The sequence below is a fragment of the Equus caballus genome, chromosome 15 (assembly GCF_041296265.1).
Source record: "Equus caballus isolate H_3958 breed thoroughbred chromosome 15, TB-T2T, whole genome shotgun sequence".
Classification (NCBI taxonomy): Eukaryota; Metazoa; Chordata; class Mammalia; order Perissodactyla; family Equidae; genus Equus; species Equus caballus.
Window position 1 is genome coordinate 76,153,510 of NC_091698.1, and position 17,419 is coordinate 76,170,928.

Here is a 17,419-nt window from a genome sequence, read left to right on the forward strand (position 1 = left end):
CTTCAAGTTTCAGTCAAACGTGCTGGCCTTCACTGGCCACCTACCTAAGGAACTTCTACACAGCCTCATTCCCACCGTACTACTTACTTTCAGTCTACCAACCTGGTTTTTTTCCTTTAGAAGCACTTACGACAACCTATAACTATCTTATTTAACTATTTGTTTTCTTGTTTATAGTTCATTTTCTCACTAGAACAGAAGTGCCACACTCCGCTGTCCACTGCAGTATTCTCAGTGCCTAAGATAGTGCCTGGCACATTTGGAGTCTCAATAAATGAATAAATGACAAGTGGACCTCCACTCGAACCCAGGGATGTTGGTTCTAAAGTTTCTTCTTATACCAAGTTCTGGTACACTGTAGCACTGCATACAGGCATTAACGGATCCCTGCGTTTACTAAACCTCTGGACACTGGGTCACTCCACCACATCCAACAGCAGCAATAGGCCAAACCAACCCCAGAATTCCACAGATCCCATATTTCAACCCAGCATAAGGTGAAACATTCTAAAAAAAACGGACTCCAGGCTTTCCCCAAGTGGCTTTGGAGAGCAGACAAGGAAACGCAGGGCAGAAAGCTGTGACAGTGCTTAATCCCAGGAGAGTAAAGACCCAGACCTTCCACTCTCAAGAAGAAACCCCAGAATATGCTCCCAATGCCTGCTGCAGCCATCCCTACGCAGACAACTTTCCAGGCACTCCATTCATATTTCCAGTTGCGTACAGAAGGTATCCCCGAGTCTCGCATACACTTCAAATTCATATATCGGACTGGACCCTGACCTTCCCCGCCCTCCTAAATCGGCTGCTGCTCTTCCTCCTCCTGCATTCCCTTCTCCCAGAGAAATGATTCCACTCTCTACCGTCCGCCCAGGTACGGAAGTCATCCCTCCCTCATCTCATAAATCCAGTCGGTTACACTGTCTCCTCAACACCTCTGGAATTTGTCCTTTCCTCTCTAATGGCACTGCCGCTGACTTGACCCAGCCTGACCAACAGACAGGTTCATTATGTGTCCCCAGCTCTTCGGGGCTGGCTCTTCCCTGGAAGGTACCCGACTGCCTGGGCGGAGGACCCTCGGGCCCCTCTCTGCGTAGCCCCCTGCTGGCTCACATCTCGCAAGGCTGCTACAGCGGGCTAGCCCTTGGCCCGGGACCCCTACCTTGGCTGGGTTGGTCAGGACCTCCCTCATGTACTCGGCCACAGTGATGGGGCCAGTGGACTTGATTTTGTACATAAGATGCCGCAGCATTGGAGTCACCAGGCTGTTTTCTGCCGGCTCCTTCCCAGAGCTGAAGTATTTCCCTCTCCAAAGCCAGGGAACGACTGCGAAAAACACACGTGAAACGGGACCGGTTAAACATCTGAGTATTTGCAAGTGCACAGCAGCCTCGTTAACTCAGCCTCGCCCGAAGCCAGGAAAGCGGACTCCCGGCCGCAGCACGCCCGCTGCCCGCGACCGCACAGCTATTTCGCGTCTGAGGCCAGACTCCTGCCTCCAGCCCAGAGCGCCCCAGGAGCCCCCAGCTGAGGATGGCGCGTCGGCGGTTTCCACGGCAACCGGGCCCGGGCTGAGCGAACGCCTACCCGCGCGCGCGGCGGCACTCAGCGGCCCAGCGCCGGCCCTAGCGAGAACGCTCATGCCGAACTCCGAACACAGCCGCGCGCCGCCCGGGGGTGGGGATTACAGCCACTTCCGGTAGGGGACCGGGACCCGCCCCCCCCCCCCCTCCCCCGTGCAGGAAGTACGTCACCCGCCAAGCGGAAGGAACGTGGGGACTATTCGCGCGTGCTGTGCAAGCTATGGCGGCCCCCAAGAAACCTTTGGAGTTCCATGCCAAGAGGCCGTGGGGTCCAGAGGAGGGGGGCGAAGATCCGGACGAGGACGACGAGGATGATAACGAGGGAGCCGAGAATGGGTTCTCCCTGGAGGAAGTGTTACGACTCGGAGGCACCAAGGTAATGGCCTTGGACTCCCCGGAGAAGGGGGACAGAGGCGCGCGGAGTGGTCCCTCTCGTGGCTGGGCAAATGGCCCAGACGCCCCCGAGCTGCGGCGTGGATGGCATCCTGGACCCAGAACCCGGCTTCGAAATGTGTTTTGTGCGCTTCCCGCGCTTTTTGTTTTCCACTACTCTTTACAAGAGAAAAGTAGTTTAGAATTGAACCGTTTTATGCCGTGGCCTCTCTTAGGATGTAGATGATCATCTCATTTTGTTGACGTCGTATAACTGGGATTCCATCAGGTTAGAGAGGACTGACTTTTTTTGGTCCTGTCCTCGTGGCAGTGTTCTGAACTCCAGCAGTGTTGGAATTTTAAACTTCTGTTTTTACAGAGTACGTGCGTGTGCGCACTGTACGCTCAAGAAGCCCTCTGCTCTCTTGGGTTTTACATTCTAGTGAAGGGAAAGAAGCAGTAACTAAACTTTTGAATACATAGTATGTCAGACGCTGAGTAGTGGGATGGAGAAAAATTAAACGAGGATAAGGAGTGGGAGAGGGCGTCAGTTTTAAATGAGATGATCGGGGAACCCTTCAGTGAGATGGTTGAGCAGAAATCTGAAGGAAAGAAAGGAGTGAGCCATGTTGTTGCATGAACAACAAAAATGTCAGTGTAGCTGAAGTAAGGGGAGATTAGTAAGAAATGAGGTCAGAGAGGTAAGAGAGTGGGCTTTTGTTCTGAGTTTGATGTGAAACCATTAGAAGGTTTGGAGCAAATACGTGACACAATTTGTCTTATTTTTTATTAAATATTGTTTTCGTTTGAGACTAGACTTTCAAGGGGGGTAATAGAAGCAGGAGAAATGCAACTTCCAGGGGCAGGTTCGGAGTTTGCTCTGTGTTTGGATTGTATTTAATTTTCGAATATGTAATACGTACACATTCTGCAAAAAGGTTTCTTAAAAAACGAAGGGGTACATGGTGATAAGTCTCTTTCTCACTTTTATCTCCAACCATGCAATTACCCTTCCAGGAAGCAATCGTTTTTATAAGTGTCTTTTGTATCTTCCAAGTAAACACACATATGTGTGTGTGTTATTTTTTACAAAGAAGGTACCATACTATATATATAATATTTTGCATCTTTTCCCCCCTTACTATCTTAGAGATCCATCCATATCAGTACATGTCACTCGTTTTATGCCTGCCTAAATCATCGTGTCTCCCTTAATTTATCTAACCAGCCATTTATTGTGGGTATTTAAATTGTCAGTCTTTTGCTATTTTAAATAATGCTTCAGTAAATAGCCTTGAATATATATTTCCCCGCCACGTTTGTAAGTGTATGTGTAATCTAAATTTGTGGAAATGGAACTGCTGGGTCAAAGAATGTGTGTCTTGTATTTTGGTTGAAGTTGACAGATTGCCCTCCATAGATGTCACGCCTCTTGACACTCCTATCAGCCAAGTAGGAAAGTGCCTTCCCCGACACCACCTGTCATAGCTTTATCTTTGCTTATCTGACAGATTAAAAATTGGATGTATCATTGTGGTTTTAATTTGGATTTCTCTAAATGTCAGTGAGGTTGAGCATCTTTTCATATTTTCAAAGAACCACTTTTTTTCCTGTATGAACCAATTGTTTATATCCTTTGCATATCTTTCTGTTGGGTCATTTGTTACTTCTTCAACTGATGTGTAGGAACTGTTACATTAAGCATTAAGCCCACTTACTTTGATATGAGTTGCCAGTATTTTTTTTCCAGTTTATTTGTCTTTTGATTGTTGTGTATGTTTTGTATGTGAGAGAACAGTTACCCGTCCTTTCCTTTATGGGCCCTGAGTTTTATGTCAAATTTGGAAGGATTTTCCCTATTCTGAAATTATTTTTTAATTATGTTATACCTTCTATTATTTTATGGTTCTATTTTTTCACATTTTAATCTTTGATCTATCAAGTTTTTATTTTGGTGTATGGTGGGAGTCCAGGCAATACCCTGATGACTCACTTTAATTGATTGCAAAGATACAGATTTCATATTAACTTTTGAAGTTTTAACTAAACTCTTGGATTTGTAATTTACTTTTATCTGATATTTTTATACAGCAAGATTACATTATGCTGGCTACTTTGGATGAGAATGAGGAACTGGTGGATGGAGGCAAAAAAGGAGCCATTGATGACCTTCGGCAAGGTGAATTGGAAGCGTTCATTAAAAATCTTAGTTTGGCCAAGTATGCAAAAGCTTTCTTAATTGAAGAAGATGAACCAGCTAAAAAAGATCCTAGCAAAAAAGAAGCAGGAGTATCTAAAGTAGATAATAAAAAGCAAAATGTGGCAGAAAATGGAAGGACATCGATGAGTAGTAAGGTGAAAAATAAGAAGTCAGAACAACATTCTGCTGAGAACAGCAATGCCACACCAAAAGCAAAGAAAGAAAAACAGCAGGACATCTTTGAATTCTTTGAGAGACAGACGTTGTTACTCAAGCCTGGAGGCAAATGGTATGATCTAGAATATAGCAATGAATATTCTTTGGAACCCCAGCCTCGAGAGGTTGTGTCTAAATACAAAACCTTGGCTCAGAAGTTGTATGAGCATGAAATCAATTTATTCAAAAATAAAACGAATAATCAAAAGGGAGCCTCTTCTACCTGGATGAAGGCAATTGTGTCATCGGGTACACTGGGAGACAGGATGGCAGCCATGATTCTTCTTATTCAGGATGATGCTATTCACACACTCCAGTTTGTAGAAACTCTCGTGAACCTTGTTAAAAAGAAGGGCAGCAAACAGCAGTGCCTCATGGCTTTGGATACCTTCAAAGAGTTACTCATTACAGACCTTTTGCCAGACAGTCGGAAGCTACGGATTTTCAACCAGCATCCTTTCAACAAACTAGAACAGTTGTCCAGTGGGAACAAGGACTCAAGAGACAGAAGGCTGATATTATGGTATTTTGAACACCAGCTGAAACACCTAGTGGCTGAATTTGTGCAGGTCTTAGAAACTCTAAGTCATGATTCATTAGTAACCACCAAAACTCGAGCCCTTACAGTGGCTCATGAGCTTCTTTGTAACAAACCTGAGGAAGAAAAGGCTCTTCTTGTGCAGGTGGTAAATAAACTGGGAGACCCTCAGAACAGGATAGCTACAAAAGCCTCCCATCTCTTAGAGACACTACTTTGTAAACATCCCAATATGAAAGGCGTCGTGTGTGGTGAAGTGGAAAGGCTGCTCTTTCGCTCAAATATCAGCTCCAAAGCACAGTATTATGCAATTTGTTTTTTAAATCAAATGGCCCTCTCCCATGAAGAAAGTGAATTGGCTAACAAATTAATAACTCTTTATTTTTGTTTTTTTCGCACTTGTATCAAGAAAAAAGATATTGAATCAAAAATGCTTAGTGCCCTTTTAACAGGAGTGAATAGGGCATACCCTTATGCCCAGACTGGTGATGACAAAGTGAAGGAGCAGGTTGACACGCTGTTTAAAGTGTTGCATGTTGTGAATTTTAATACCAGTGTGCAGGCTTTAATGTTGCTTTTCCAAGTAATGAATTCTCAGCAGACAATATCAGATCGATATTATGCAGCATTGTACAGGTAGGTACAAAGCCTTCTGATGTGTGAATGTGAGGAATGAAGTGCCATGCTGTGGGGCAAGAGAAAGACTTAGAAAATTGGATTTGGGGCCCCCTCCTCAGCTACTTGCTACTCACCAACTTTGAGTATGTCACTTAATCTTTGTTTCTCTGTTGGACAACTATGTTATATGCTTTGAGTTCATTGTTTATTTTTTATTTTGAGAAGTTGTTAAAATACAGGGAAATAACACCCTAAGAAAGCATCCATATCCCACCACCCTAATATTTCAACATTAACATTTTTGTCTATTTGTTATAAATCTTTTTGGATATTAAAGAAATAGAACTGCAGATATAGTTGAAGTTGCCTTCTCCCCCTCCTCCATCCTCAGTCTTATGTTTCTTCCCCATGTTCTTCTCACAGCTCATTCAACTAGAAGTTTTTGAGTGCCAGCTGTATGCTGGGCCCTGTTCCAGGTGCTCAGGATATAGCACAGTGAATAAAATTCCTCATTGTAACACACTCATTGAGGGATGATGTTTGGAACAGTGTGTAAACATTTGGAACTGTTCAGGTGTACCAACAAGCTATGTATTTCCTTCTAATTCATTTTTGTAATTTTACATGCGTATATCTTGTGAGAAATATAACATAGTGGCTAATATCTTGGACTTAAGCCACACTGCCTGGATTTGAGTTCCAGCCATTAGTTTGCTGTGTGACTTTGGACAAATTACTTAGTCCTCATTAAAACGCTATTGGTAAACATGATTGATCCCATTTTACTGTGTCTTGTTTTGTTCATCTGTGAGATGGAGAGGAACGCACCTATCTCATAGGGTTATTATGAAGATTATAAAACTACCCCAAGGTTACACAGCTAGAAAATGACACAACTGAGACTTCCCTAAAATTAACAAGTTAATGTATATGCTAACCCATGTAATCTTCATAGGTGTTCAGTGCTTAACAGTGCTTGCACATAGTGCTCTGTAAGTCTTGGCTGCTATTATTACTAATAATATTCACATGCATTTTTGAGTTTAATCCTCTTAAAAGCTCTCCAGTCTTTGAGGTACAGTAATTTGTGCAAGGTCACACAGACATTATGACGCCAAGTTAGGTGGCAAATCCAGGGCTGTTGGCTCTGGAGTTCATGACGTTTCATGGCGCTCATTGCACTGGTACCCTGAAAAGAATCTCAGAGATCTTTTCTTACTCTTAGGAGTCTACAGTTTTTTAAAGTAATAAATTCTTAACTTTTTCAGTTTGGAAAGAGCTCCAACGCTGAAAATGTAAAGGTTTTGGGGCCTTAGATTTTTTGGTAAACTTTGAGGGTCTTAAAAACTTTAATTTTTAGAAAATGTTTGGAATCTATTGGAAGCGTATTTTTCTAATATCTGTTTAACATCTGAGTTTAACAGTCTGACATCTCTGAGGAGTACATTCGTACATTCTTTAAGTTACTACTTGTGAACAGCTCTCTCAGATGGATTTCCTCCAAGGGTTTTTAAGCCTTCTTAAAGTGTATATTTCTGGAAGCCGGCCTCATGGCTGAGTGGTTTAAGTTTAAGTTCATGTGCTCCGCTTCACCGGCCCGGGGTTTGCTGGTTCAGATCTTGGGCGCAGACCTGTGTACCACTCATCAGGCCATGCTGTGAAGGCATCCCACATAGAAGAACTAGAATAACCTACAACTAGGATATGCAACTATGTACTGGGGCTTTGGGGAGGAAAAAATAAACAAGAGGAAGCCTCGGCAACAGATATTAGCTCATGACCAATCTTCCTCACCCAAAAGCCTACTAAAAAAAAAAAGATATATATTTCCTCTTGGTTTAAGAATCCTTTAAATAAAACTTCTCTAATATTAATTGAGGGATAAAGGAAATGAAGATATTATTTGGTTTACAAAAGTGATTTATTAAAAACTTCAGGAACATTTTCTCTGTCAAATGGTGAAGACACACCCATCTAAATTGTTCTCAGATGTTTCTGTTGATGTGTAATGGAACTGATGATTAAAAATGAATTGCAAAATGGATGGAAATGTTGAAAAATTTAAATGTGAAGAGAGAAAATTGAATATCAAAGATTGAATAATATAAAATATCACCAGTAGGTACTAGGATTATAGAACTGATGAGTGGGGAAAACTGGGTATGCAGAGCAATATGAAAATGCCTTATAAAGTTAAATATTTTCATTTTTAGAATTAGTGGGAAAAAGTTAGTAGATGTGCTTAGAACAAGAAGTAACGATTTCACATGAGCATATCTGAAGGATTGTGTTAATTCTGTGTGTCCTAATGTCTGGTCGTCCACACCAGTTATAGTGTCTCTAGGATTCAGCAACTAGGATGAAGAAAGAATTTAAAAATTATCATATGAGATAATAGTTCAGCAGCCTGCAAGAAGAGAGACTTTGGGGCGGGAAGGACACGTAATAGCTATATGGGGTCAGGTATCTGAAAGGCTGTCATATAAAAGTATAATTAGGTTATTTTGTTGTGGGGTTTTGTTTTTACCAACTGTATTGAGATAATTGACACATTTTATGTATTGAGAGTGTACAACATGTATATGTGATTTGATATACGTATATATTGTAATGATTACTATAATCAAGTTAATTAACACATCTATCACCTCACCTCACATAGTTACTCCCTTTTTTTTGGTGGTGAGAACGCTTAATAATTACCGTCAGCAAATTTCAAGTTCATGATACAGTGTTAGTAACGGTAACCGCAGTCAGTGGGCTGCACAGCAGACCCTCAGGACTCGCGCATCCTAGACTGAAAGTGCGCACCCTTTGACCACCGTCTCCCCATTTCCTCCCAGCCCCTGCCACCACAATCTGTTCTCTGTTTCTATGAGTTTTGCTGATTTTTTAAAGATTTTTTTTAAGTTTTTTTTAGATTTAGAGGGTTTTTTTTTCAGATTCCACATATAAGTGAAATCATACAGTATTTGTCTCTTGCTCACTTCACTTAGCATGATGTCCTCCAGCTTAATACATGTTGCAAATAGGATTTCCTGTTTTCTCATGGCTGAATAATGTTCCGTTGTATGTGTATATGTATACATACACACACATCTTTGTTATCCATTCATCTGTTGACAGACAGGTTGCTTCCATCCTTTGGCTACTGTGAATAATGAAACGCACTTGGGAGTGCAGATATCACTTCAAGACCCTGATGTCATTTCCTTCAGGTGTATACCCAGAAGTACAATTGCTGGATCATATGGTAGTTCTAGTTTTAGCTTTTTGAGGAACCTCCATACTGTTTTCCATAATGGCTGTACCAATTTATATTCCTACCAACAGTGTACAAGAATTCTGGTTGTTTTTTTTTTTCAAGATTTTTTTTTTTTTCCTTTTTCTTCCCAAAGCCCCCTGGTACATAGTTGTACATTCTCTGTTGTGGGTCCTTCTAGTTGCGGCATGTGGGACGCTGCCTCAGCGTGGTTCGATGAGCAGTGCCACGTCCGCGCCCAGGATTCGAACCAACGAAACACTGGGCTGCCTGCAGCGGAGCGCGCGAACCCAACCACTCAGCCACGGGGCCAGCCCCAAGAATTCTGTTTTCTTCACATCCTCACCAACATTTGTTCTCGTCTTTTTGATGATAGCCACCCTAACAGATATAAGTTGATAGTTCATTGTGGTTTTAATTTGCATTTCCCTGATGGTTAGTGATGTTCAGCACCTTTTCATATACCTGTTGGCCATTCGTATATCTTCTTTGGAAAAATGTCTCTTCAGTTCCTCTGCACATTTTTTAATCTGGTTGTTTGGATTTTTTGCTGTTGAATTATATAAAGTTCCTTATATATTTTTGTATTAACCCTTTATCAGGTACATGGTTTGCAAATATTTTTTCCCATTCCACAGGTTGCCTTTTCATTTTGTTGATTGTTTTCTTTGCTGTGCAGAAGCTTTTTAGTTTGTAGTCCCACTTATTTTTGTTTGTTGCTTGTGTTTAGTTATTTTGCTTCAGAAGGCAGTAGTGGAATTAATGGTTGGAAATTATACAAGCAGATTTCAGCTGTGGGTAAAGAAAGTATTTTCTGATAAAATGAGTTATCTAAAATTGGATTGGGTTCCTAGTGAGAGAGTGAGCAATCCACAATCACTAGAGATGTTGTACAACCACTTACCATGGAATGAACCACTTATTCATTCAATAGACATGGAGCACTTAGTTATTCAGTGCCAGGCACTGGGGTTACAACGATGAATAACACAGGCATGGTCCCTGTTCCACTGGACTTTGGGAGGAAAGAGAGGAAGGAACTGATGGAACAATGGAAGAACCTATTTTTTAATTTATTAATTATTTTATTTGTTTGTTTATTTTTTGTGAGGAGGATTGGCCCTGAGCTGACATCTGTTGCCAGTCTTCCTCTTTTTGCTTCAGGAAGATTGTCCCTAAGCTGACATCGGTGCCAGTCTTCCTCTATTTTGTATGTGGCATGCTGCCACGGCATGCCTTAATGAGTAGCTCATAGGTCTGTGCCCAGGATCCAAACCTTCGAACCCCAGGCCACTGAAGCGGAGCACATGAACTTAACCACTATGCCACCGGGCTGGCCCCTTGAGGAACCTATTTTAGATACTGTGGCCAAGGAGACAGTTACTGGGCAGAGAGGATAGCACGTATGGAAGGATGTTAGACAATTAGTTTATTGGACTAGAGATTCTCTGAAGTCCTCACAATTCATATAATGTATGGTCGTCACTAGGACTGTGGGGAGGCTGCCTCTGGTCACCCACCTGGTAGGCAGTGATAGAAGGATAAGAGCCCTGGTCTAGTCCACTGCTTTCCTAGGTCAGTTTTCATTATTTGGTTTCAGATTAGCCTTTCATGCACGGTTCTGTATGTATATAAAAATCATACTGTTAGGGCTCTATCCTTTTTGTCTAGAGAATGGAAAACCACTTGGAAAAGAGAAAAGAAACCACAAAAAGAAGTCTCTTGGTCCTGTGGTTTTTTGTTTGTTTTTTGATTTTTTCCATCATTCTTTCTGTTGTGGTCATCGACTTCCGTTTTACATCTTAGGGCAGAAATGGTCCATTGTTCTGAAACAGGACGTTTATCCCTAACTAAGATGAGGTTGGTGGTTGCCTCTAATACGTAACTGCTGGTTGTGGAGATATTTTATGAAGAAACATTTGATCTTGTTTTTGTTTTACAGGAAGATGTTGGATCCGGGGTTGATGTTGTGTTCTAAACAAGGCATGTTTCTGAACCTTGTCTACAAGTCCCTGAAAGCTGACATCGTGTTGCGCAGGGTGAAGGCTTTTGTGAAGAGGTTGCTTCAGGTTACTTGTGAACAGATGCCGCCATTCATATGTGGAGCTTTGTATCTTGTGTCTGAGATCCTTAAAGCAAAACCAGGTTTAAGAAGTCAACTAGATGATCATCCGGTATATTTACAACTGCTTTTTAAATCGAGTGGGTTCTGAAATGTATTGGTGTTTTTCTCTTTGCTTCATTGATAATAACTTACGTAGTTTCTCTGGAGCATGTGAGAGCATGAGTCCTGGAGTCGGACAGACCTGGATGTTAGTCCCAGGTGTACAGCTTACGAGGTGGGCATGTTGTTTGCCCCTTTTACTCATAAACTGCGCTTCACTAAACTGCCATTATGTGAGATAGTTACAGACGGTTCTGGAGCTAGTAGCTCTCTGAAGTCTGTTCCCTCAGTTGTAAAATAGACGTAGTAACACCTGCCTTGTCGGGTTATTTATAACACATAGAAATTCATTTGAAGACCGAATGTTTTCATGTAGTAAAGTTGCAAAATCTCAAGGATTCTTGGCTCAAAACTCAACTCTATTACATTTAGAAAGAAGAATATGGTCCCCTCTTGTTCTGAATTTTTGCTGATGGAACTTTAATCTTTTGCCAGAATCGCAACAAGCGAATCTTCTTCAAAACTGCCTCACATAGTTGAATACAGACTTCAGTTGATTAACCCAGATTCATTAAACCATTTTTTTAGGAGTCTGATGATGAGGAAAACTTTATTGACATAGGAGATGATGAAGACATAGAAAAATTCACTGATGCAGATAAAGACACTGAAACAGAAGCAGTGAAAAAAGTTGAGACAGAAGAAACTGTGTCTGAAAGTCATATGGAAACCAAAAAAGAGTCTGCTTCTTGGGTGCACTTTGATAATTTGAAAGGTGAGTTTCTTAAATGTTTAAATTAGTCTCTTAAATTTTTAAACCAGGGAGTTGGATCCCCCTCTAATCTTAATAGAAATTAATATTATACCATGATGTGTTTGTGTGTGTGTGTGTGTGTGTGTGTGTGTGAGTGAGTGAGAGGAACATTAGCTCTGAGCTAACATCCACTGCCAGCCTTTTTGCTGAGGAAGACTGGCCCTGAGCTAACATCCATGCCCATCTTCCTCTACTTTATATGTGGGACACCTGTCACGGTATGGCTTGACAAGCGGTACGTAGGTCCACACCCAGGATCCAAACCGGTGAACCCCAGGCCGCTGAAGCCCCAATATACCATTTTAGAAGTCCTCAATATTGCTTTTTTTAAAAATGGGAGCTCTCAAAACCAGATATATTCAGGACCTTAGAAGTAAATTTTTAATATATTGAATCATTGATTTATTTATTAACAATACTACAGATAATAAATCCACATTTTAAAATAACTTAAATCTTAGAGATTAAAGCAAGTACCTTTTGGAGCTGTGAAGATTTAGGGAGAAAACTGTGGACATGTTAGATGCGCGATGAATCTCTTCCTTCACCTATCAGTGTAATAAGTTTATACCTTTGAACAAGTTTTAGTTTCTTGGCCTTTACCTGTACATGTAAAGGCCTCGAACATGGAACGTATATGAAGACAACAAATGATTATACGCGAAAGTTTGATTTATAAACAAAGGTATTTGGTTATATGTTGTGAATTGTGTGGAACTTTTGGTTATTTTGTTTGAACATCATATTCACCCTCTACAGTTTCTAAAAGTAATGTTTGGGGACTAAAAACTTTCTGTGAGATAGAAACTTTAGATTTTCCATACATGCGCACAAACTGAAGTAAGTCTATTAATAGAATATTACAGCCAAAAGAAATCTTAGAAACGCAGCCTCTTCATTTGAGTCTGTAAAGAAAAGCGCACTAGTCTTGAGGATCAGGCAGTGTGCCAGACCCATCTCTTCACACTTCTTTGGGACTCTTGGTCAGATTCTTTCATCTCTCCAAATTTCGGTTTACCTGTGGAGTGTGAAAGCGGTATGTAACCACCAGGAAAGTGTTGTAAAGACTCCATCTCCTCGTGCCCTGAGGGCTGAACTGAGGATGGTGCTTTGAAGGGTGCTCTGTGCGGTGTGCAGCGGACGGTTCAGAGTGTGTTCTGAAAGTCCTTGGTTTTAAATTTTTAATCTGGAGTTTCTGAAAACATAAGAAGATAATGTAAAACCTGTTCCAAGTGAGAATTATTTCTGGGTATAACTTAATGACAAATATTCAGTGCACTCTAAAATTCCAAGAGAATTTAGACCTATTTCATCTTCAAGTTATTTGCATCTGAACGCTTAAGACCTAATTGAACCAGATATGGGCACTTTTTGTTACTGTTTGGAAAAGGGAGTTTTGAAGGGAGCTTTTAGTCATTAGGCTAAACATGCTGCCTGGTTTATTCAATTGCAGATGCTAGCTTGGGTATCAAGATCAATCCTTGATGGAGTTTGGAGTTTTTAATCCAGGTAGACTGCCTGGCTAACTGAGAATGCTGAAAATTATAGGTGTTGGTGACAACATTAATGGTGGTTTTAGGGACCTCTTGGGCTAGGAATAAAGCATTTGAGAAATAGTTTTTTTGTTCTCAGGTGGGAAACAGTTAAAAACATATGATCCATTCAGTAGAAACCCTTTGTTCTGTGGAGCTGAAAATACAAGTCTTTGGGAACTCAAAAAGGTAAAATAATTTAAAATTGTCTTTTAATTCATTGTGTGCTATATATTTGCCCTCATGGATTTAACACCTTGAAGTTTCCATTTTTCTTGTAAATGATAAATGAAGGAGTTTAGTTATTTAGACATTAGTTAATTGGCATAAGGAAGCAATTTAAAGTATGTCATCTGGCTGTAATACTTTATAACCCATTATTTCTATTGCTTCTGATAAACATTAAATTTACACATTTCTGCATTCACATGTAGAAAATTTTAAATAGTGTGCATGTAAAGTAAGGATGTTGTACATGGCTATAAATAAATTTTGCTTTTTGTAAGTAAAATATTGCATATAATGGCTTTATAAAATGGGTAAGTTTTGCTTTATGCATTAGATATCCCTGGAAAGTTTTGTGATCACAGAACTTCTTGTAAATAAAATTACTTTTTAACTGCATAAGAGGAACTCGTGTTTCTAATAAACTTTCTGTGATTTCTTTGGTAAAGCAAATAAGTGTCCTCCCATGCAGACCCCTATAGGTCCCTGACACCTTTTCAGCAAGTCTGCAAGGTCACCGCTACTTTCATCATGATGCAAAGATGTTATTTGCCCTTGTCACTGTGTTGACAGTGGCACTGACGTTATTTAAGAAATGATCGATAAAACTGCTGGTGCCTTAACAAGAAAAAAAGACAGTAGCACCCACCTGCACTTGTAGCCTTTTATATTCTTCACTGCCACATACTTGCAGGGGAAGAAAAACCCAGTATCATGTAAGAAGGATGGAGCAGGAAAAATTGTTGATTTTATCACCTTGAACCTGAAGTACATGTCTTTCTAATATTCTGTGTACATATATAGCAAGAATGCATAATGCATCTCTGCTGTATACCTAAGTATGAAGCTTGTCTCCTTTCTCAAGGAAAAGTGCCTGTGAAGTTGTTGGAAACTCAGCTTGCTCTTTTTTTTGTGAAAGACTGGCTGACAGTCATACTGGTTATTCAGACTTGGAGATTTGGGAGACATCTTCTTAGAAATGAATGAAGCAGACCTGTTAACTTCAAGCAAAACAGCTGAGAGTATTTGTTGTCAATGATAAAATTCAAGCTTTTAAGCAAAGATTAAAATTTTAGAAATCTTGTAACCACCACCTTGAGCTTGACAGTTTATCAATATGTAAAAGCTTTTCTGATGAGATCAGTGGTGATACTAACAATGTGACTTTTGTGATAATGTTGAATGAAATGTGGCCAGCATTTGGAAGAATTACGTAACTCCCTGAATCAGTGTTTTCCAAATGACCAATACACAATGTTACAAAGTCCTATGTAAATAAAAGATCCATTCAAAGTGGACCAGTTAATTTTAAGTAGCAAGTACCAAAAGCTGCTTGATAGGGTTTTGGAGTCTATATTGCAACTAATCTTTGGTTACGGTATAGTATGAAAGAAGAAAATATGTGGAAGCCTATTAATTAATCCTCCTTTTCCAACTATATATCCGTGTGAGGCCAGATTTTCTTCATCTACTTCAGTTTAAATAGGATGGAATACACAAGCACATATGAGAATCCACTGTCTTCTTTTAAGCCAGACATCAAATAGATTTGCAAAACTGTAAAATAAGGCTACTCTTTTCACTAATATTTGTTATGAAAAACAGTTATTTTTCATAAAACATTTATATTAATATGTCATGGGTTTATTGTTATTTTAAATGAACTATAAATGTTTAAAGTTTTTCTGTTGCAATTTCTAATAAGGTAAATATCAATAGACATATGCCACTTAAGGAAGCTCTTGAGAGCCTTGTTTTTTTTTTTTTTTTAAGATTAGCACCTGAGCTAACAACCGTTGCCAATGTTTTTTTTTGTAATTGTTTTTTCTCCCCAAATCCCCCCAGTAGGTCCTTCTAGTTGTGGCATGTGGGACGCCGCCTCAGCATGGCCTGATGAGCGGTGCCATGTCCACACCCAGGATCCAAACCAGCGAAACCCTGGGCCGCCGAAGCGTGTGAACTTAACCACTCGGCCACGGTGTCGGCCCCCAGGGGCACCTTGATTTTTAAGTGTGTAAAGCGCTCCGGAGGCCAAAATTTTGAGAATCACTCTTCTAATGTATTGGTTTAAGTTTCAGTTCTTTGGATTTTCTTAAATATACCATTGTGTAAGAGTTGACCTTATTCACATTTTTCTTTTTAGCTATCTGAGCATTTTCATCCCTCTGTGGCCCTTTTTGCAAAGACTATCCTTCAGGTAAGTCTAAAATATTCAGAAGACAAGAAATAAGGAAAAATAAGTAATCTAGTTTTAAATAATCAATCATTGGTCTTACAGTCTTTTCTCAACCAGATAGAATCATATACATTTTTCTGCTGTTGTAAAGGAGCAGTGGCTTGTTTAATACAGAGCAGCAGATAATTCTTCCTACTCTGAGATGAATGGAGATACAGGATACTAGAAAACCACACCAGTTGTTTATTACATTCTGGCTTTTCTCCTGGAGAAAGATTGCCCTTTCCCGTTTGCTGTCTTTGCCGCTTCAGGGTTTGTGTCCTGGTTAATGGTGCAGTGACTTACAGTCTTAGTATCATTTATCTATTCATGAAGTCAGCAGTGCATCGTAAATATATATGTGTATGTATGAGTTTGTGTTTAATTTCTTCAAGTAAAGAATAATGTGCATGAGAGGGATATTTCAAGGGTCATTTATTGCATATTTGTGCCTTTGATGCAGTGTAATAGATGCTTACGTTTTTCCTCTTTTTTCTTATCTGGCTGCATAGATATAATTTAAGTTCTTGATTCCCACCCTACCCGACCCCCCCTCACCCCCGCACCTTTTCAGGGAAATTATATTCAGTATTCAGGGGACCCACTGCAGGATTTCACACTAATGAGATTCTTGGATAGATTTGTATACCGAAATCCAAAGCCACATAAAGGCAAAGGTATGCTTCCATTTCGGTTTTCACTGTTGATATTCAGTAAACAGTGTGAGCATATATAACTGGGTCTTACGTTACATTGTCTTCATTTTACATTTCAGAAAACACAGACAGTGTTGTGATGCAGCCAAAAAGAAAACATTTTATGAATGATATTCGTAGTCTTGCTGGTAAGTATAAAGCCTGGACAGTTGAAACTGGCAAGATAGTGCAAGTGAGTAACACACAAATTGTGTTATTCTCTGCTCCATCTTATCAGAATAAAACCTAAGCACCAGAGATGTTATCCATCTTTTGTCCCCAAGAATGTGAATGCATTCTCAAGTTTACTGTGTCTGACTGGGCCTTTTGTTTGTTTACTTTATTGCAGGAAATTTCAAACATATCCAAAGTGAATACCCAGATAGTATGATGAACTCCCCTGTAACCATGACCCAGCTTCCACAGTTATCAGCATTTTGCCATTCTTGTATCTATAGCTTTATCAGTGACCCCCTACATGTATAATTATCTTCTACCAGATGGTTCAGACCATCTTAAGCTCTCTCCTATGGGCTTAGCATAAACCCACAGCTGGTTTTGTCACAGAGCATCATTGTAAATTTAGTTGATAACCTTCTACTTCTGTGGGTATCTAGAACTCACCTCGTGGATCTGATTCTCTGCTTTTCTATTCAGGGCAGACATGTCTTTGCGTACCAGAGCCCAACTCCTTTTTGTTCTGAGACTAAACCTACACTTTATAAATCATTTAATTTCCAACTGACATTTGGCAGAGGTCCAGAGATGTAAAAGGACTTGTCCAAAGTTAATAGAGTTAGAAGCTAAATCCCATTCTGATCAAAATGAGTCAGAAATTTTTATTCTGAAGAGGGAAAACTAATATTCTTATAGTTTCTTATTGTTTCTTAGTTTTCCTCAGTGTTAAGTAAAATTGTGGATAATTCTGTTTACCTTTAACTTCCTATTCCCAGAATGGCAGGCGTTATGGTCATTTTTCTGAGAT

General features: G+C 40.1%; 2 protein-coding genes across 4 annotated transcripts in view; one reads left to right on the forward strand and one right to left on the reverse strand.

Moving 5' to 3' along the window:
* NDUFAF7 (NADH:ubiquinone oxidoreductase complex assembly factor 7) overlaps positions 1–1,717 on the reverse strand; it is a 20,990-nt gene extending 19,273 nt beyond the window's left edge. For both annotated transcript variants that reach the window (XR_002800208.2, XM_023619231.2), the window contains exons 1-2: positions 1,588–1,717; positions 1,163–1,326 (exon numbers count right to left, since the gene is read on the reverse strand). Coding sequence is in view for 1 of the 2 variants with exons in the window: in XM_023619231.2 (XP_023474999.1) it covers positions 1,163–1,326; positions 1,588–1,642 (219 nt within the window). In the remaining variant the exon portion in view is untranslated. The remainder of the gene's footprint in view (positions 1–1,162; positions 1,327–1,587) is intronic.
* CEBPZ (CCAAT enhancer binding protein zeta) overlaps positions 1,711–17,419 on the forward strand; it is a 24,994-nt gene continuing 9,285 nt past the window's right edge. The window contains exons 1-8 of one of the 2 annotated variants that reach the window (XM_023619230.2): positions 1,711–1,959; positions 4,047–5,545; positions 10,732–10,963; positions 11,542–11,728; positions 13,385–13,488; positions 15,668–15,721; positions 16,314–16,416; positions 16,515–16,583. In XM_023619230.2, coding sequence (XP_023474998.1) covers positions 1,804–1,959; positions 4,047–5,545; positions 10,732–10,963; positions 11,542–11,728; positions 13,385–13,488; positions 15,668–15,721; positions 16,314–16,416; positions 16,515–16,583 — 2,404 coding nt within the window. In that variant the 5' untranslated portion in view covers positions 1,711–1,803. The remainder of the gene's footprint in view (positions 1,960–4,046; positions 5,546–10,731; positions 10,964–11,541; positions 11,729–13,384; positions 13,489–15,667; positions 15,722–16,313; positions 16,417–16,514; positions 16,584–17,419) is intronic. The other variant, XM_023619229.2, reaches the window with a different exon arrangement.